At 36.5% G+C, this 15,757-nt stretch overlaps 4 protein-coding genes across 5 annotated transcripts; 1 reads left to right on the top strand and 3 right to left on the bottom strand.

The window, feature by feature from the left end:
- Window positions 1–523: 523 nt before the first annotated feature.
- Window positions 524–4,430, bottom strand: LOC124450420. Of its 2 annotated transcripts, XM_047001077.1 has the most exons (9): window positions 4,394–4,430; window positions 3,962–4,153; window positions 3,805–3,887; window positions 3,436–3,507; window positions 3,223–3,310; window positions 3,070–3,117; window positions 2,568–2,656; window positions 1,141–2,460; window positions 524–1,076 (listed from the first exon to the last, which is right to left on the bottom strand). In XM_047001077.1, the coding sequence occupies exons 2-9, from the start codon at window positions 4,065–4,067 to the stop codon at window positions 1,059–1,061; spliced, it is 1,824 nt and encodes a 607-aa protein (XP_046857033.1). In that variant the 5' UTR covers window positions 4,068–4,153; window positions 4,394–4,430; the 3' UTR covers window positions 524–1,058. The 2 variants fall into 2 exon arrangements, with proteins under 2 accessions (XP_046857033.1, XP_046857032.1); XM_047001076.1 differs by having other exon boundaries at window positions 524–2,460; window positions 3,962–4,156.
- Window positions 4,431–4,522: 92 nt separating this feature from the next.
- Window positions 4,523–5,967, bottom strand: LOC124452285. Its single transcript, XM_047002864.1, has 5 exons — window positions 5,808–5,967; window positions 5,534–5,605; window positions 5,380–5,457; window positions 4,689–4,790; window positions 4,523–4,618 (listed from the first exon to the last, which is right to left on the bottom strand). Exons 1-5 carry the CDS (start codon window positions 5,823–5,825, stop codon window positions 4,523–4,525), a joined length of 366 nt encoding a protein of 121 aa, XP_046858820.1. The 5' UTR covers window positions 5,826–5,967.
- A 1-nt stretch (window position 5,968) lies between these two features.
- LOC124450426 (NAD(P)H-hydrate epimerase-like) lies at window positions 5,969–7,321 on the top strand. The gene is given in 4 exon segments (XM_047001083.1): window positions 5,969–6,341; window positions 6,475–6,485; window positions 6,487–6,731; window positions 6,869–7,321. Coding segments are annotated over 4 exon segments (771 nt in total). The 5' UTR covers window positions 5,969–6,035; the 3' UTR covers window positions 7,078–7,321.
- On the bottom strand, window positions 7,121–15,697 carry LOC124450417 (carnitine O-palmitoyltransferase 1, liver isoform-like). The gene is given in 18 exon segments (XM_047001073.1): window positions 7,121–7,652; window positions 7,719–7,841; window positions 8,180–8,263; window positions 8,356–8,428; window positions 9,025–9,260; window positions 10,274–10,430; window positions 10,862–11,061; window positions 11,834–11,973; window positions 12,598–12,727; window positions 12,796–12,850; window positions 13,290–13,421; window positions 13,662–13,766; window positions 13,859–13,944; window positions 14,246–14,352; window positions 14,355–14,402; window positions 14,405–14,455; window positions 14,789–15,063; window positions 15,483–15,697. Coding segments are annotated over 18 exon segments (2,364 nt in total). The 5' UTR covers window positions 15,617–15,697; the 3' UTR covers window positions 7,121–7,424.
- Between the last annotated feature and the right edge of the window lie 60 nt (window positions 15,698–15,757).

Raw genomic sequence — 15,757 nt, 5'->3', positions numbered from 1 at the left:
ATTGCAGTTTTGTAATGTCCAGATTACACAGCTTGTGACGTAATTTCGGATGACGTCACTGTACAGTTTTAAACATCTATGCAACTCTTCACAATGGTAGCTCTACCTGTTGAAGCAACCAGCGATGCTTGAAGGTGACGTAAATTGGGGTGACATTCATGTACTTCATGTCACAGCTTTCTTAAAACGTATTGATTGCAAAAAAAAGTACTTTAGTAACACACGCACATTCATAAATACGCACTTTATTAACAAACTTTACCTTGCACACAGTGACGTCACATATGCACTTTCATTAAATATACTTGCTTTTCAAATATTACCTTGCACACAGTGACGTCACATATGCACTTTCATTAACATTACATTAAACAATACTTTACCTTGTACACAGTGACGTCACATATGCACTTTTTAAATACGTACTTTATGCAACAACTTTACTTGCACAGTGACGAACATATGCACTTTCATTAAATACGTACTTTATGCAACAAATACCTTAATACAGTGGTGTCACATATGCACTTTCATTAAATACGTACTTTATGCAACAAACTTTACCTTGCACACAGTGACGTCACATATGCACTTTCATTAAATACGTACTTTATGCAACAAACTTTACCTTGCACACAGTGACGTCACATATGCACTTTCATTAAATACGTACTTTATGCAACAAACTTTACCTTGCACACAGTGACGTCACATATGCACTTTCATTAAATACGTACTTCATGCAACAAACTTTACCTTGCACACAGTGACGTCACATATGCACTTTCATTAAATACGTACTTTATGCAACAAACTTTACCTTGCACACAGTGACGTCACATATGCACTTTCATTAAATACGTACTTTATGTAACAAACTTTACCTTGTACACAGTGACGTCACATATGCACTTTCATTAAATACGTACTTTATGCAACAAATATTACCTTGCACACAGTGACGTCACATATGCACTTTCATTAAATACGTACTTTATGCAACAAACTTTACCTTGCACACAGTGACGTCACATATGCACTTTCATTAAATACGTACTTTATGCAACAAACTTTACCTTGAACACAGTGACGTCACATATGCACTTTCATTAAATACGTACTTTATGCAACAAACTTTACCTTGCACACAGTTTGACAGACAACCCACACATTGGCACCAATTGAAAACAAGGAAAGACCAAAAATCGTCTTTTTTAGACCATGTTCCATCAATTCATACAGTATCAAGCAGAGCTCGTCAGCTATCAATGTTTCCACTTTAGAATAATCAAGTTTCACATCGAGTATTTTCCTCACGCATTTCTCAACGCGCTTAGAAAATGTCCACGTGGGTCCGGTAAACTTGTCACATTCAGGTATAGCAAATATAACTTCTTCATCACAAACTTTCGGCAGATGGATGTCAGTGACTCGTAGCACATCGTCTTTATCTACAAGATCTGATTCCGACATAACTTTTGAACCAATTGAAGAAGCAGTGTTATCGTCTATTGAGTCTGCGCAGTTCGCAGCACACGTGTACGAGTATCGTACGTTTAAATCCGATATGCAACGACGCATTCCTCTTTGCACTCCAAGGGTCTCATCCCTAAGTAATCCTTGATCTTTTAAAACTGGTTGCACAGATACGGAGCGCTCTACACGATGCCCCAAGAGATCACGTGAGCCAGCACAAGAAGTGGCAGAACAAGGAATATTGATGCTAGATTCGGCCTTACGGGAAATACGGTCATTATAAATGTCAGTTGTACTGCCATCATCAAGAAAGGAGCTTTCCTCGTTTCTGTTTACATTACAGTTCACGTAATTTTTACAAATTACAGTTTCGTCACTCGTCGGTGGCGGGGCTATGTCACTAGTGACATCATGATTAGTGACATCACAAGTACGGTCTTCATTGTCTTCGTCCTTCAAGTCATGCTCAGAGCTTTGGATCGTACTTTCTGACCCACATCGTGTGGCAATGACATTTGAACTCTTGTCATCAAGACAGTTTCTTTTCTCCTCGCTATCGTTTGAGATATTTGAACATGATTTATGAACATTTGGTTCAGAAACAACCAGTTTCCCGTTGTTAGACGCATGGGCAATCTCATCGCATGAATTGTCAATGTATTGCGCATCTGAAGTAAAGGTGTTCGGCGTCTTCTCTTCTTCTTTCAAATCATAAATTATATTTTTATTTTCCCGAGCATTCGCTGTCTCACAAGGAACTGACGAACCAACATTATCGTTGGCAAAACTAGATGTTTTAGGTAAGATTTTCGCACGAGAATACTTCTCAACTGCTGTTCGACGGCTGGGTCTACAATCACTCGCAGCAAAATGGTCTTCAACAAAACACAATTCCTTATCAACGTTCGACGAGAGTTTGATTTGCTCCGATAAGCATTCCTTTGCTGCTTGAGTCGCTTTTTGTCTTTGCCGATGTTTTTCAAACTATGAACAAGAGATAACTCAGTATGAAATAAAAATTGTATTTACATACAAAGAAAAACCTCAATGAGATAGTATGATGATTACACATTAGAAGTTCATTTTAACACCTCAGTCCAACGTATTTCAGCGATCGCTCGGTAATCCGTCTTTTTTAGGCTTTTCACTCGAACTCTCTTGCTTCTTGCGACTATCTTTCCTAATAAATCACAAAAAAACCAAGTTACCATGCAAGTTATATAAAGACGGACGATCTGGGACTGTTTACACCTTCGAATACGCTTCAATATGTCATCATTAACATGACAACGTTATTCAAGCTTCGGGCAACAAGTCTCTAACAACACAAGGGCGCACATTCCAAAAAATGGGGGCATTGTGGAACCGACTAATGCAGTGTCTGTATTTTATAGAAAAGATCACAATTTCAGCGAAACTGCCGTTTTTCATTCTCTATCAGCTTCTGGATCGACTTTTACGTATGTAACACAAAAGCTGAAGAGTGCCATAATCTCGACCCATTCCACTTCCTAATGTGCGCTCCGAGCCACTGTCCAGAGCTTGTACGTCAATTAAACAAATTGAGAGATAAATTCACAGACATCTATTTACCATGTTCCGTATAGTTCAGAGGATTATCGTTCATACAAAACTGAACTTCTATAAAAGATATCACACACACATTAAATTATATCAATCACGTGGTATCGCAAATTATATCAATCACGTGGTTAAATGGCCGACAAAGTAGTCGCATTTTAAAACCTTTTCCATTGTCATAGCAAAGAAACAAGCTAGGATCAAAGCAACTTAATTTTCGTAACTTGCTGGAAACTTCGTCCATTTTTAAAATCTAAAAAAGGGAATTCGTTGAATATAGGGATCTGGCTTATAAATTTGGTTTCTGGCTCACATTTTTTACTTTACATAATATGCAGTTGAAAATGAAGTGCAAAATTTTAATAAAACTGTCAAAACCTCTTTAGCTGTGATTTCAGATGGAGTAGTCAGAGCTTCATAAGAATAGTCCCCAAAATGTACAACCAGCAACTAAAAATATGATAACAAAAGTCTTGGAAGACGGAATTCAAGTAGACATTGACAATTTAGATCGGGGGTGGGCAACATACGGCCTGCGGGCCGGGTCCGGCCCCTGAAGGAATTTTGACTGGCCCGCCGACTGTATCCGTCTATATCTGTGATTAAGATATTGAATGTTATTCATGTAATAATCCGGCCCACCAATAACTTCATTTTCCTAAATCTGGCCAGCCGACTGGAGAAGTTGCCCACCCGACTGGAGAAGTTGCCCACCCTGCTTTAGATGGTAATTACACAACAACTAACCTTATGTTGATGTTCCATTAAGAATAAGGAATGCCCTGATTTTTCTAACTGTACAAGTAACTCATCTTTGTGTACATGCCTTGCTAAATTAAAAAAAACTATATTTTGGTACTTTGATGCTTTGAAAATTTGAAGAAATCAAATATTGAAAACACACCTGAGCCAGCAATATCCACTGCCCAGAGGGTGCACAATTGATTACAATTGGCACAGGGAGCAGGTACCAGGTTTACAGGTAAAAGCAAAAAGATGTGAATAGACATCAGTAAAAGTCCATGTAGGATGTACAAGTAAACCTATCATCTCGCCATTCCATAAAGTGAAAAAAACACGATGCTTTTTCTCATCGCTACTGAAACATAGAATCAAGAAATACACTATGTAGCATATTTATTGAAAAATTGTAGTTGAAGATTGAATGGTTAAACCACTATGTAGCATATTTATTGAAAAATTGTAGTTGAAGATTGAATGGTTAAAACTGAGGTGGATAATGAAGGCTAAATGTGGATCATTGTGATCATCTTGCAAATGAAAGCCTTAAGTCCAAATATGAATTAAAAAAGTACATGGTGATTAAATGAAGTACCTTTTAGAACTTCCATTATGGCCTTCGAGGGTTACCTATGATTTAAAACACAAGTAATAAAGACAAAAAATATAATACTGGTGTTTTCAGAAAGATTACAAACGCTTAACAAAAATAACACATACCTTTCTATGCGTTCAGATTTAGCGACTCCAGTAGCTCCTTATCTTTCAAAAGCCACAGCATCGCCAAATTTCCAATCCATTGATGAATTGTTGTTTGTTCCTTGTAAGAATAAAATGTTAGGTCAAAATATGATGAGGGTAAAATTGCTCACATAAGATAAATGATTTACCACGTTAGCTGGAAATTTGAATTGTTCAATTGCACCAGATATCAATACTATTCTGAAAGTGTTTTTTGAAAACCCTTTGGTACCTTTAATGATTTCATCTATCTAAAGAACAAGGAAATACACAAGTGCCTAAAAACTGCCTACGTATATTAGCTCAGGGAAGTAACTCCTTATAGGTTTTTGTAACCAAGAAGTTGGTTACTGCCCACCAGATATGATGTAAAAAGGAAAGCACATGCATTGAAGATGTAGCTTTTGTTATACTGAATAAGGCTGTTATACAGAATCTTCTTAAACAGTTGCACTAGAAACTTAAGATGCCGCACATCGGTGTACAGTTTTAGGTAATTATCATAGAAAATGTTTAAATAGTAGAAATTCATTTTTATGTCACATTTGCCACAAAGTCATCTATGTGCAGGACCAAAAACTGCATAAACATATGAAGATGAAATGTTGATTTATCAAATATATTGCAAATGTTTTTAAAATTGATTTGATTATCTAATGAAGTTAATTCCAGACCCTAATATAGGCACTAAAAGAAAAAGCTCCTGAACAACAACAACAACAACAACAACAACATCATTTACAACAACAACATCAACAGCAATAACAACAAGAACAACAACATCAACAACAATAACAACAAGTGATATTTCGCTCATTCAAAGTACTTAATATTTCATACCTTTATAAATGGTATTTCAAACAGAACTTGTTTAATTCCCCTTCTTTTTGGATACAGATACATTGAACGACCAGACGTCTACACAGACAAAGACACGGCAATTCTTTCAAAAACATTTACAAATAATAAACAAATAAAGATCAATAGAATGAACCTGAAAATAAACATCTCTCCAGCTCAAACCGTTTTTCCAAATCATCTCTCCTTCGACGTCCTTTGGCTTTTTCTTCAATAAATAAGTAAGAACGAGACTAATAAATGGGAGGAAATCAAGGAAGATGCTTGCCTTTTGCTGGCAAGCAGATTTGGTCGAGTGCAAAATCTCTTGGCTTGGGTTAATTTGCAAAACGTAAACAAAGTAAGTCATCTATAAGAACTAAAATCTAAAAAACTGAACCCAGAATATGTTAAATGAAAAAAGAAATTACCCAATGACTTTGATTCATAATTGTTTGAAGTTTGTATATTAAACTCGTCTGTCTTCAAATTTTCATTTATTTATCCATCGGAGGCTATAATTGTACTTCATCCTGTAGCGGGGATTGTACCATAGGGGGCATACCACTTGGGGCATACTCCTGAGGGTAAACATGTCGGAGGTAGGTAAATTCAGTTCCGTAGGATCCTAAGCAAAGTACTATTGCTCTACTGTTTGTATGTCTTTGCGGTTGTTTCTCGCAAGAAAAAGCTCTCTTGGTTGCGTTTTTGGATTTCAATTGAGGAGAACAATAACAATGAAGTACCTTACTCAGGAAGAAGCTCAGAACATCGATCAAGAATTGTTTACAAAGTTCGCTTTTAGTGTTGATCAACTCATGGAGTTGGCTGGACTCAGTGTCGCCGTTGCCCTGGCTAAAGTATATCCCTTGTGCGAAAAACAATCGAACAATGTACTGGTGTGCTGCGGACCTGGAAATAACGGAGGAGACGGTTTAGTTGCTGCTAGGCATTTGAAAATGTTTGTAAGTTCATGCTTGAATTTATCTATATGACATCGTGGGGATGTGGATATTGAACACTTATTCATCAAGGGGTCGAGATAATATTGTATTTTCATTGTAGATATACAACACTTACTTCAAATTTTTATTTTAGGGTTATACTCCTTTTATTTTTATCCAAAAGACCAAACAAAGACCTGTTCAATAACCTTGTCACTCAATGTACTCTGATGAATATTCCATTTGTTGATGTGCTCCCTTCTTGCAAAGACATTGATGACAGCTACACATTTATAGTGGATGCCATATTTGGGTTTAGTTTTAAAGGGAATATTCGTGAGCCATTTGGTGCTATAATAGATTCATTAAAAAGTGTCAAAATTCCTTTATGTTCAGTTGATGTGCCTTCAGGTAATAAAGAAATACTTTTGGTTAGGTAAAGACAACAGACATTGAATTTTCCAAAAATTTATTGTGAAAGCATTAGCTTCAGGATGCAACACTCTGAAAATAGACTATTCAATTTTACACTGTCTATTTTCTTGTAGGCTGGGATGTGGAAAAAGGAGCACCAGATGGATTACAACCGGATTTTTTGATTTCTCTTACTGCTCCAAAGCTTTGTGCAAAGCTCTTTTGTGGACAACATCACTTTGTTGGTGGAAGATTTGTGCCAGAAGTTCTGCAAGACAAATATCAATTGGATTTACCTAAATACCCCGGGACTGAATGTTGTGTTAAAGTTCCCATAGCTTAAGAGCTTGAAGATTTGGCGTTCACTCGAATGAAATGACAAAGTCTTTGAGTAATAAATATTTATTACATCCTCATTACTGTACAAATGAGATAAAAATGCTGAAAAAGTTTGAATGTACAGATCATAAAATACAATTTTTCCTGAACATGTTAAATAGTTACACAGCATAACTAAAATGGTACAACATTAACATCTGTGTAAAAAAACGCATTTACATATAAAAATAACACACCTTGAAATTTTACAAAATTACCTTTATTTAACTTTAATAACCTAATCATTCCAAAGGTCAAGTACTAAGAACATAAATATGATTTCATGATTGAAACCATGTTACCGTGCAACATTCATTGGTCTTTTTTCTTGGCTCCTTTTCCTTTTCCTTCCACTTCAAGAAACATTGCCTTCATGTCATGGAGACTTTTCACTACATGATCCATGAACCTCTCTGAATCAGTTTTCGATGATGATCTTTTGGAAGAAATGTGGAAAAAGAAATAATTGTCATCAGGAACCATGTAAGACACACCATAACCATCATCCACCACAGGACCAAATCCACCACCTGGGCAAATCTACAACATAATCATCAAATAGTTCACATGCCATGTTTCTTTTAAATACAAAATGCCAGGCCTCACCATGTCTCGAAAAGCAGGATCATTCACAGTGTAACCAGGAAGTCTGAACATTTGCTGTTGTGGTTGTTGACTTGTTGATAGTGTCCAAGGTAAAGTTAGCGCACGCTTAAGAAATTCACATTCCTACAAAAGAATGTCTAAGAGATGAGGTAAACATTTACATTACCACATGCTGTGATCACTGCCTACACAAGTACATCACAGGACATGTAGGTACTTATATTAAGGTTAACATTAAGAACACCATTCCTACAAAAGTATGTCTAAGAGATGAGGTAAACATTTACAATACCACATGCTGTGATCACTACCTACACAAGTACATCACAGGACATGTAGGTACTTATACTAAGGTTAACATTAAGAACACCATTCCGTGGTCAACATTTAGATAAGTGCATAACAGGATACGTGGTTACACGAAGAAAAACATGAAGAATACCACAGTATTAAACACTTACATGACCCTGTCCTTTGGCTACCACATAGAGTGAAAACAAATGACGATCAATTCCTTTTCCATTCATGCAGTCTTTATACAACACCTGCAATGGATTTAAAGAAATTCATGACATCAAATGAACAGAAAATATCGTTCAAGAAATGGTATTTTGTAAGGGTGTACTATGCAACATACCTGATGGCGTTTCACAGATTCACGAAGAAGACATATTTTCTGTTCAGGTGGAACATCTGGGTCTTCCATAGCTCTACGTATGTCAATAATTGTAGATAAATCAATCACGTGTCTATTTTTTATTAAAGCACACTGCGGTAACATGGTAAGCAACGTGTGTTTCTGTCAACTAAACATACAAGCACATATTGCCTTTCTTATTCAGGCCTCTCTTCAAGCAGAATGTTTGCAGTTATAACGTATGCACGTACGTACTCAGAGGAACTTCATTTCTACACTCATGCATTTGTGAGGCAACACAACCCAGGGTCTAACCCTACGATACAATCAGCCACCAGTCCACAACTATCATACAATCAAACCCCCAGTCCACACCTACCATACAATCAAACCCCCAGTCTACATCTACAATACAATCAAACTGCCCCAGTCTACACCTACGATACAATCAAACCCCAGTCCACCCCTACAATACAATCAAACCGCCCCCAGTCCACACCTACGATACAATCAAACCTCCCGGTCCACACTTACAATACAATCAAAACCCCCGGTCCACACAAACGATACAATCAAATCCCTAGTCAACACCTACCATACAATCAAATGCCTGGATCCAACTCCACGATACATTATATGATATAAGATACAGAATGCATGCAAACTTACAAAACAAAAGCTCGTGACTCGTCGGTTAACGATCGTACAGTTTCCGTCCGTCCATGCAAATATAATCTTGTCATGGAAGCTTCATACGTAAGCGGAAGAACACCGCCACTATCGCGATAGTAAGCAAGTTGTAAAGCTGCTTGAATGAAAGCATCAGGACTCATTTTACATTTTTTTATGAAACCTTTACCAACATCATCCATACTCAAAAGCTTCAACTGTAGATCATCGTTATTCTGAAAGGGAAGATAGTCGACGAGGATACAGACATAGATATTGGGGATACAGACATAGATATTGGGGATACAGACATAGATATTGGGGATACAGACATAGATGTAGGGATACAGACATAGATATTGGGGATACAGACATAGATATAGAGGATACAGACATAGATATAGAGGATAACAGACATAGATAGTGGAGATACAGACATAGATATTGGGGATACAGACATAGTTATTGGGGATACAGACATAAATATAGAGGATAAAGACATATATATATATATATAAAGGATACAGACATACATTGAGGATAACAGACATAGATATTGGGAATACAGACATAGATATTGCGGATACAGACATAGATATAGAGGATGCACACATACATATAGAGGATACAGACATATATATAGAGGATACAGACATACATAGAGGTTACAGACATACATATAGAGGTACAGACATACATAAAGAGGATACAAACATATATATAGAGGATACAAACTTACATATAGAGGATATGGACATACATATAGAGGATGCAGATATACATATAGAGGATACAACCATAGATATAAAAGATAAAGCCATACATAAAGAGGATACAGACATAGATATAAAAGATAAAGCCATACATATAGAGGATACAACCATAGATATAAAAGATAAAGCCATACATAAAGAGGATACAGACATAGATATAAAAGATAAAGCCATACATATAGAGGATACAACCATAGATATAAAAGATAAAGCCATACATAAAGAGGATACAGACATACATATAGAGGATACAGATATACATATAGAGGATACAGATATACATAAAGAGGATACAACCATAGATATAAAAGATAAAGCCATACATAAAGAGGATACAACCATAGATATAAAGGATAAAGCCATACATAAAGAGGATACAGACATAGATATAAAGGATAAAGCCATACATAAAGAGGATACAACCATAGATATAAAGGATAAAGCCATACATAAAGAGGATACAACCATAGATATACCTTCTTCGCTCGTGTGACAGCATTTTCAATATGGGATGCAAGTTTCTGCGTCACATCAAAGTACAACTTCATAGGATGTGTTGATTGGCCATTGGAATTGTGGACTTTACCGAACGGCTTGCATCTACCTTTATCGTTGTATGTACGGTATAAGAACCTAGGAAATTGAAAACGAAACGACAGTTTCAAAATATGATAACCTTGTACGTTCGCAGCCAAATTACAGGTCTTCTTTAGAAATATATGGGGTTATGAAATTGACTTTAATTATGAGGGGATTTTTCTAAGTCTTCGGTGATCGATTTATACTCCGCCTTGTCAATATTCATAAGGATCCACAGATCCATTCTAAGAGTATATCGACAGACTACAAGTATATAGTAAATGGTTTGAACCCAGGAGTATCGTTACATGTTTGTGGATGTATATCGTCCAGATTAGTAGAGTCCGGTAAGTATGACTACTGCTAAGGTTGTCGAAACGTCAGTCAACATCACAACAACAGTCCTTCTCAGGACTATGCTAAACTGGACGCTCTACATCTACATACATGTAAAGACTACAACTATGATAATATATGACACTAACTCTTCAGTGATCGTGTACTCCAGTAAATGTCCTATGACAGGAGCATCAGCCCACGAGTGTTCTGCATTCATACCAAGTTTACCGTCCGCAAATACAACAACTGAGAAACTTTTATCGAACCAAAACGATTTTCCATCACCGTGAAGAAGGTATTTGGAACGCTCGCTGATGTCAGGTATTTCATGTTCATCCAACACAACCTGTTGAAAGGAAAGATATTCACAAGGAAAGCTTTCGTTGATCAAACTTCGTATAACAAACGAGAGGAGCGAGTTATGTTTTCCAAACAGTACTTTGTTGGTGGCACAATTACTAAAAATTTATATTACAGCTACACAAAGTGAACTTGATGGGGTATCCCCCAAGGAGTGTATACAACAGGAATGAGGACCTTAAACAATGGCGGACACTATATAACATATAGTGAGGGGGGTGGGGTGGGTCGTCCTCAAGGCATAAGATTTCTAGGGATATCCCGAGGCAAACTTATACGTATACCTCTAAAATATGATCTCAATAAATTTAATTTAAGGATTCCTACGCACAGAAAATCCTACACACACAAAATGCGTTCGCTGGTACATGTACAGTACAGAAGTCTATCGATTGGTCATTATTTGACGTAACAGTTATGTTATGAAGGTGTGATTTGAGAGATTTGGCACAAGATTTTAAATCTTTCAAAACTATTTGGGAGGCTCATGCCCACCCTCGTAAAAGTAGAGAATGGCGAGGCAACGTTTGTTAAAAGCAGAGACTAGTGAAGCAACGATGGTAAAAGTAGAGAATAATGAGGGTGTATAAAAGAAAGGAAGGACAGTATAAAAGAAAGGACTGTTTATAAGAAAGAGAGGACTGTACAAAACAAGAGAGGACAGTATAAAAGAAAAAAAGACTATACACGGTGCTTCATAACAAAAAGCAGCAGGCATGATGACAGTACAACACGATATAAGGTCAGACGGGACTTACAATAAATAAAGCGTGATCAATAATATCCAAAGAATCCTTATTGATACCATCTGAGAAATGTTCTTGTCGAATATTGTACCATTCTGTACGTGGTAGACTTGTCAATGCTGGTATACATCCAACAGGTTGCTCTTTAGTAGCTAACAGCAAAAAAAGTACCATTGAAAAGTGCAAAACACCTGTCATGATCTTTCCCAGAGTAAACACTGGTGTGTAACACCTTGGTAAAACCCTAGTAACACATTGGTAACACCCTGGTAACACATTGGTAACACCCTGGTAACACATTGGTAACACCCTAGTAAAACCCTAGCAACACATTGATAACACCCTGGTAACACATTGGTAACACCCTGGTAGCACCCTAGTAACATATCGGTAACACTCTGGTAACACCCTGGTAAAACCCTAGTAACACATTCGTAACACTCTGGTAACACCTTGGTAACACCCTGGTAAAACCCTAGTAACATATTGGTAACACCCTGGTAACACCTTCGTAACACCCTAGTAATAAATTGGTAACACCTTGGTAAAACCCCAGCAACATCCTGGTAATAAATTATGAACATAACACTAAGCAGATCTTTTAAGGTAAGCATCTCACTGATCTCACCAAGGCATGGGTAACATATTTTGCTGTAAAATTTTTATACAACATTATAAGGTGGTGGTACCACAGGAAATAACTGGTTTAGCAAATGTTTCCTTGTCACTAACGAAGGGGGTACTATGAAGAAATTGCCACCCTCTAAATTTCATACTTTTAGACTGGTATGCATCATGCTTGATCCATTCATATTGCTTTTCAAGATCCAATAATGAGGCAGGCGTTCCGTGGTCATCTGATACGTCCACTTGATACATATTACCATTACAGAACACGACGATGTGCTAAATATAAAGATATTTCATCACAAGTGAGTGTGCTAAAGCTTCAATATGCACTGCATAAAACCAACCTCATTAAAGGAATGATGATAATGAGCAATAACATCAACTTCTTTTCCCGGGATTCTTAAAATTGAAGGACATTTTTACTGTTGATTAGAAAAACAGTTTCATAGGTTAAGTTAAAGGAAACAGCTAATATCGATTGACGTTTGCTTTCTGTAATTTTCGTGGCATAGACAGTCTGCTTAATTATATAGCTACGCCTGCTATGGTAATTTTTCTTTAGGCCCTGAGTTTACACAACATTACTAAACTAAAACTGGTGACATGGCTATGCAACTATTTGTGATTAATTCTTTGGGAAAAAAACAATTAAACAGAAGCTGCAAGAAATATTGCTTCAATAATCGCATGAAATCAGCTTGACTTTGTGTTTATCTGCATACCAATTTGTGCATATATTTGCTATTCACATAAATTTGATAGATGGTAAATTATTACATCACTGTTTTTAAGAAATTTGATCTTTAGTTTTACAAGAACATATAGTGCTTCTTCTTACCTACTCGTCTTAAATGTTCTCTTGTATTGATCCATACATAGAGGTATGGTCTTCCTTATGCTCAAAGGTTCCAATTCCTCATTTTCAATATGACAGTAGTACTCGTAAAGAAGAGCTGTAAATACAGCAGCTCTGAAATAAGAAATTTTAGAGTAATTATGCCGGAACATGCAGAGCTTTCAATGAGGGGGGTAGGGAAAGGCACACCTTCATGAACTCATTGTAAATTATCAGAATTGGGAGCATTAAAACATTTTGACAGACAATAGCTGTAAGCCTCTAACTTCTATGAGTTGTAACTAAGATAAAAATGACTTTCCATCAATCAAAGTGTTTCATCAAACAACAAAACTAGGTATATATTAATTTCACCTTGCTGTTTGAACTCCTGTTGGCTTCCAAAACGCATGATCAATGCAATAATAGTTACTGTTGATGGCAATTGAGTCACGGCTCATTAGATAAACATATTTCTCCCTGTAAGTAAATAAAATTCAAAGCTTTATCATGCTACGCAATGCGCAGGTTTCTCAACACATTCAAGTGAGGTAATACGTTCTCTGTCATACCACCAGTCCGTGTAATAATTTGACTTGAACCATGATCGTAGTTGAAGTATAAACTGCAACTTTGGACCAAGATTGGACTCGAAATTCTAAAAATAATTACAAATAATCACACAGGGTCAGAATTCACATTTCACAATTTAGCAAGGCAATTTGTATAAAATTGCAAAGTTGATTTAGCACTTCCTGGTGTAACTTGTAAATGTCACAAAAACCCACAAGTTCGAAATGAAAAAATGACCTCAAGCTTACAAATAAAATGTTGTTTCATCGAATCAACCCATAACAATTTAGCCATTAACAGATTAATACAGCCATATTTTTATACAATATTGAAAAAGACAAGCTAATTTGCAATTAACTATTGATCCAAGTCGTGAAACTGCATACCACAGCCAGTTTCTTCATCTCTTCATACTCATTGTCCTGAAGTATATGTTTGACTGACTTGAGGTATCCCTGACATGTGCCATGCAAATTTGGCACAGGCATGCGTGCAAGCTGTTTTGATAACTGTACAATCGAGGATGGGCACCACCAATGGTAATGCAAACAAACCCCATATTAATGTCTTGTAACTTTGGCTACGAGGATTCTCATCTGTAAGAAAAGCGAAAGTATATGAGCCTTGGAACAGTGAGATTTTTAACAACTGCAAAATAAACATTCGATCCAGAGAAATTTGTTCCTGCAAGCCACGCAAAAATTGACATAATCTAAAGCTACTCATGGAGAAATGAGTCACTTATGCACACTTGTACAACTGTGTCAACTCTCAATGCTGTGGGATATTGTCAGATAAGTCACAAGAAAATTCCTACTTTAACATCAATGCTCACAGTCATTACAACAACAGTCAACACCATTGTGAACAGTAGAAAAGTGAAACAATACAAGTCATGATGAATCAAATAATCAATCAACACTACTAACACATCCATCCTCTGTATGACAGCAGTATTCTCAAAGACCATTGCCTTGCATAAAGAAGAACGATAAAGAATCCAGCAGCCGTTATAAACGAGATGGCCAAAATCCGAAGATATAAATGATAATGATTAATGTGAAGAAAATTCCCAATAAGAAACAGCCTGCTTGTGATTGGTTTTAAATAAATATTTTCCAAATACATCAAGAATCCCACAACCGCCCATGTCAGAAGAAGATTACTAGGAGTTGTTGGCCATAGGCCGTTCAAAATTTGTGATCTGGAAAAGAAAAATTCAATAAGTCAAAAAATACCGTAAAAAGCGCGTACGTACATGATGGCAGGTGAAATTTTATGGTCAAGAAACGCGATTGTCCTTCACTATAAGCATCAGGTCACGTAGGTTAGCATTTGTGATCAAGTTTGGACTTTGACATATGTTATGCAACATTGGACATGGTTGGGTGTCGTGTAGGCGTTTCTGTCCACAAGAATCACAAAAAGATTTAATATATTCTGCAAATTTCTTTTGTTGTCTAAAATGTTTGTTATATAACAACTGATGGAACATAAATCAATTTTTCCATTTGTCAGATTTGACTTACCGATTCATATTTGTCATGCCGTATTAAATAAATGATAGCGGCAAGAAAGAAGTAACATGAACACGAACTAAGTAACAGACATATGTTTACATACCTTGTGCGACGAAAACACTGCTTTGTCGACTTGTAAAAAGACGTAAAAAACTCAGTTTCTGCTTCACTTTTACTGGTTCCTACAGCATGATAATCAACTTTAATTTTTGATACGGCGAGACGAGCTTCAGCCATATTTGTTCAAAAATAACTGTAATTTCAAGGGTCTGTAAAATTAAGACATATTGCGTACGGTCGGCAAGAAAAGTAAAATTGAAAAAATGCATCAACAATTAGCCGTTAGCCAATGAAATAACAGTATGAGAAAAACTGACC

Source organism: Xenia sp. Carnegie-2017, unplaced genomic scaffold, assembly GCF_021976095.1.
Source record: "Xenia sp. Carnegie-2017 unplaced genomic scaffold, XeniaSp_v1 HiC_scaffold_24, whole genome shotgun sequence".
NCBI classification, from domain to species: domain Eukaryota; kingdom Metazoa; phylum Cnidaria; class Anthozoa; order Malacalcyonacea; family Xeniidae; genus Xenia; species Xenia sp. Carnegie-2017.
This window is presented reverse-complemented; position numbering and strand designations above follow the sequence as displayed.

What these genes read in the sequence shown, in the direction of transcription:
- LOC124450420 (XM_047001076.1), bottom strand. Translation starts at nt 4,067, where the DNA reads ATGTCTATTCACATCTTTTTGCTTTTACCTGTAAACCTGGTACCTGCT. An exon ending in AGTGGATATTGCTGGCTCAG is followed by an intron (nt 3,888 to 3,961) that starts GTGTGTTTTCAA and finishes TTTTTAATTTAG; the next exon opens with CAAGGCATGTACACAAAGAT. An exon ending in TCTGAACTATACGGAACATG is followed by an intron (nt 2,657 to 3,069) that starts GTAAATAGATGT and finishes GTGATTTATTAG; the next exon opens with GAAAGATAGTCGCAAGAAGC.
- LOC124452285 (XM_047002864.1), bottom strand. An exon ending in GGAGAGATGTTTATTTTCAG is followed by an intron (nt 5,458 to 5,533) that starts GTTCATTCTATT and finishes TTGTCTGTGTAG; the next exon opens with ACGTCTGGTCGTTCAATGTA. An exon ending in TTGAAATACCATTTATAAAG is followed by an intron (nt 4,791 to 5,379) that starts GTATGAAATATT and finishes CTTGTTCTTTAG; the next exon opens with ATAGATGAAATCATTAAAGG.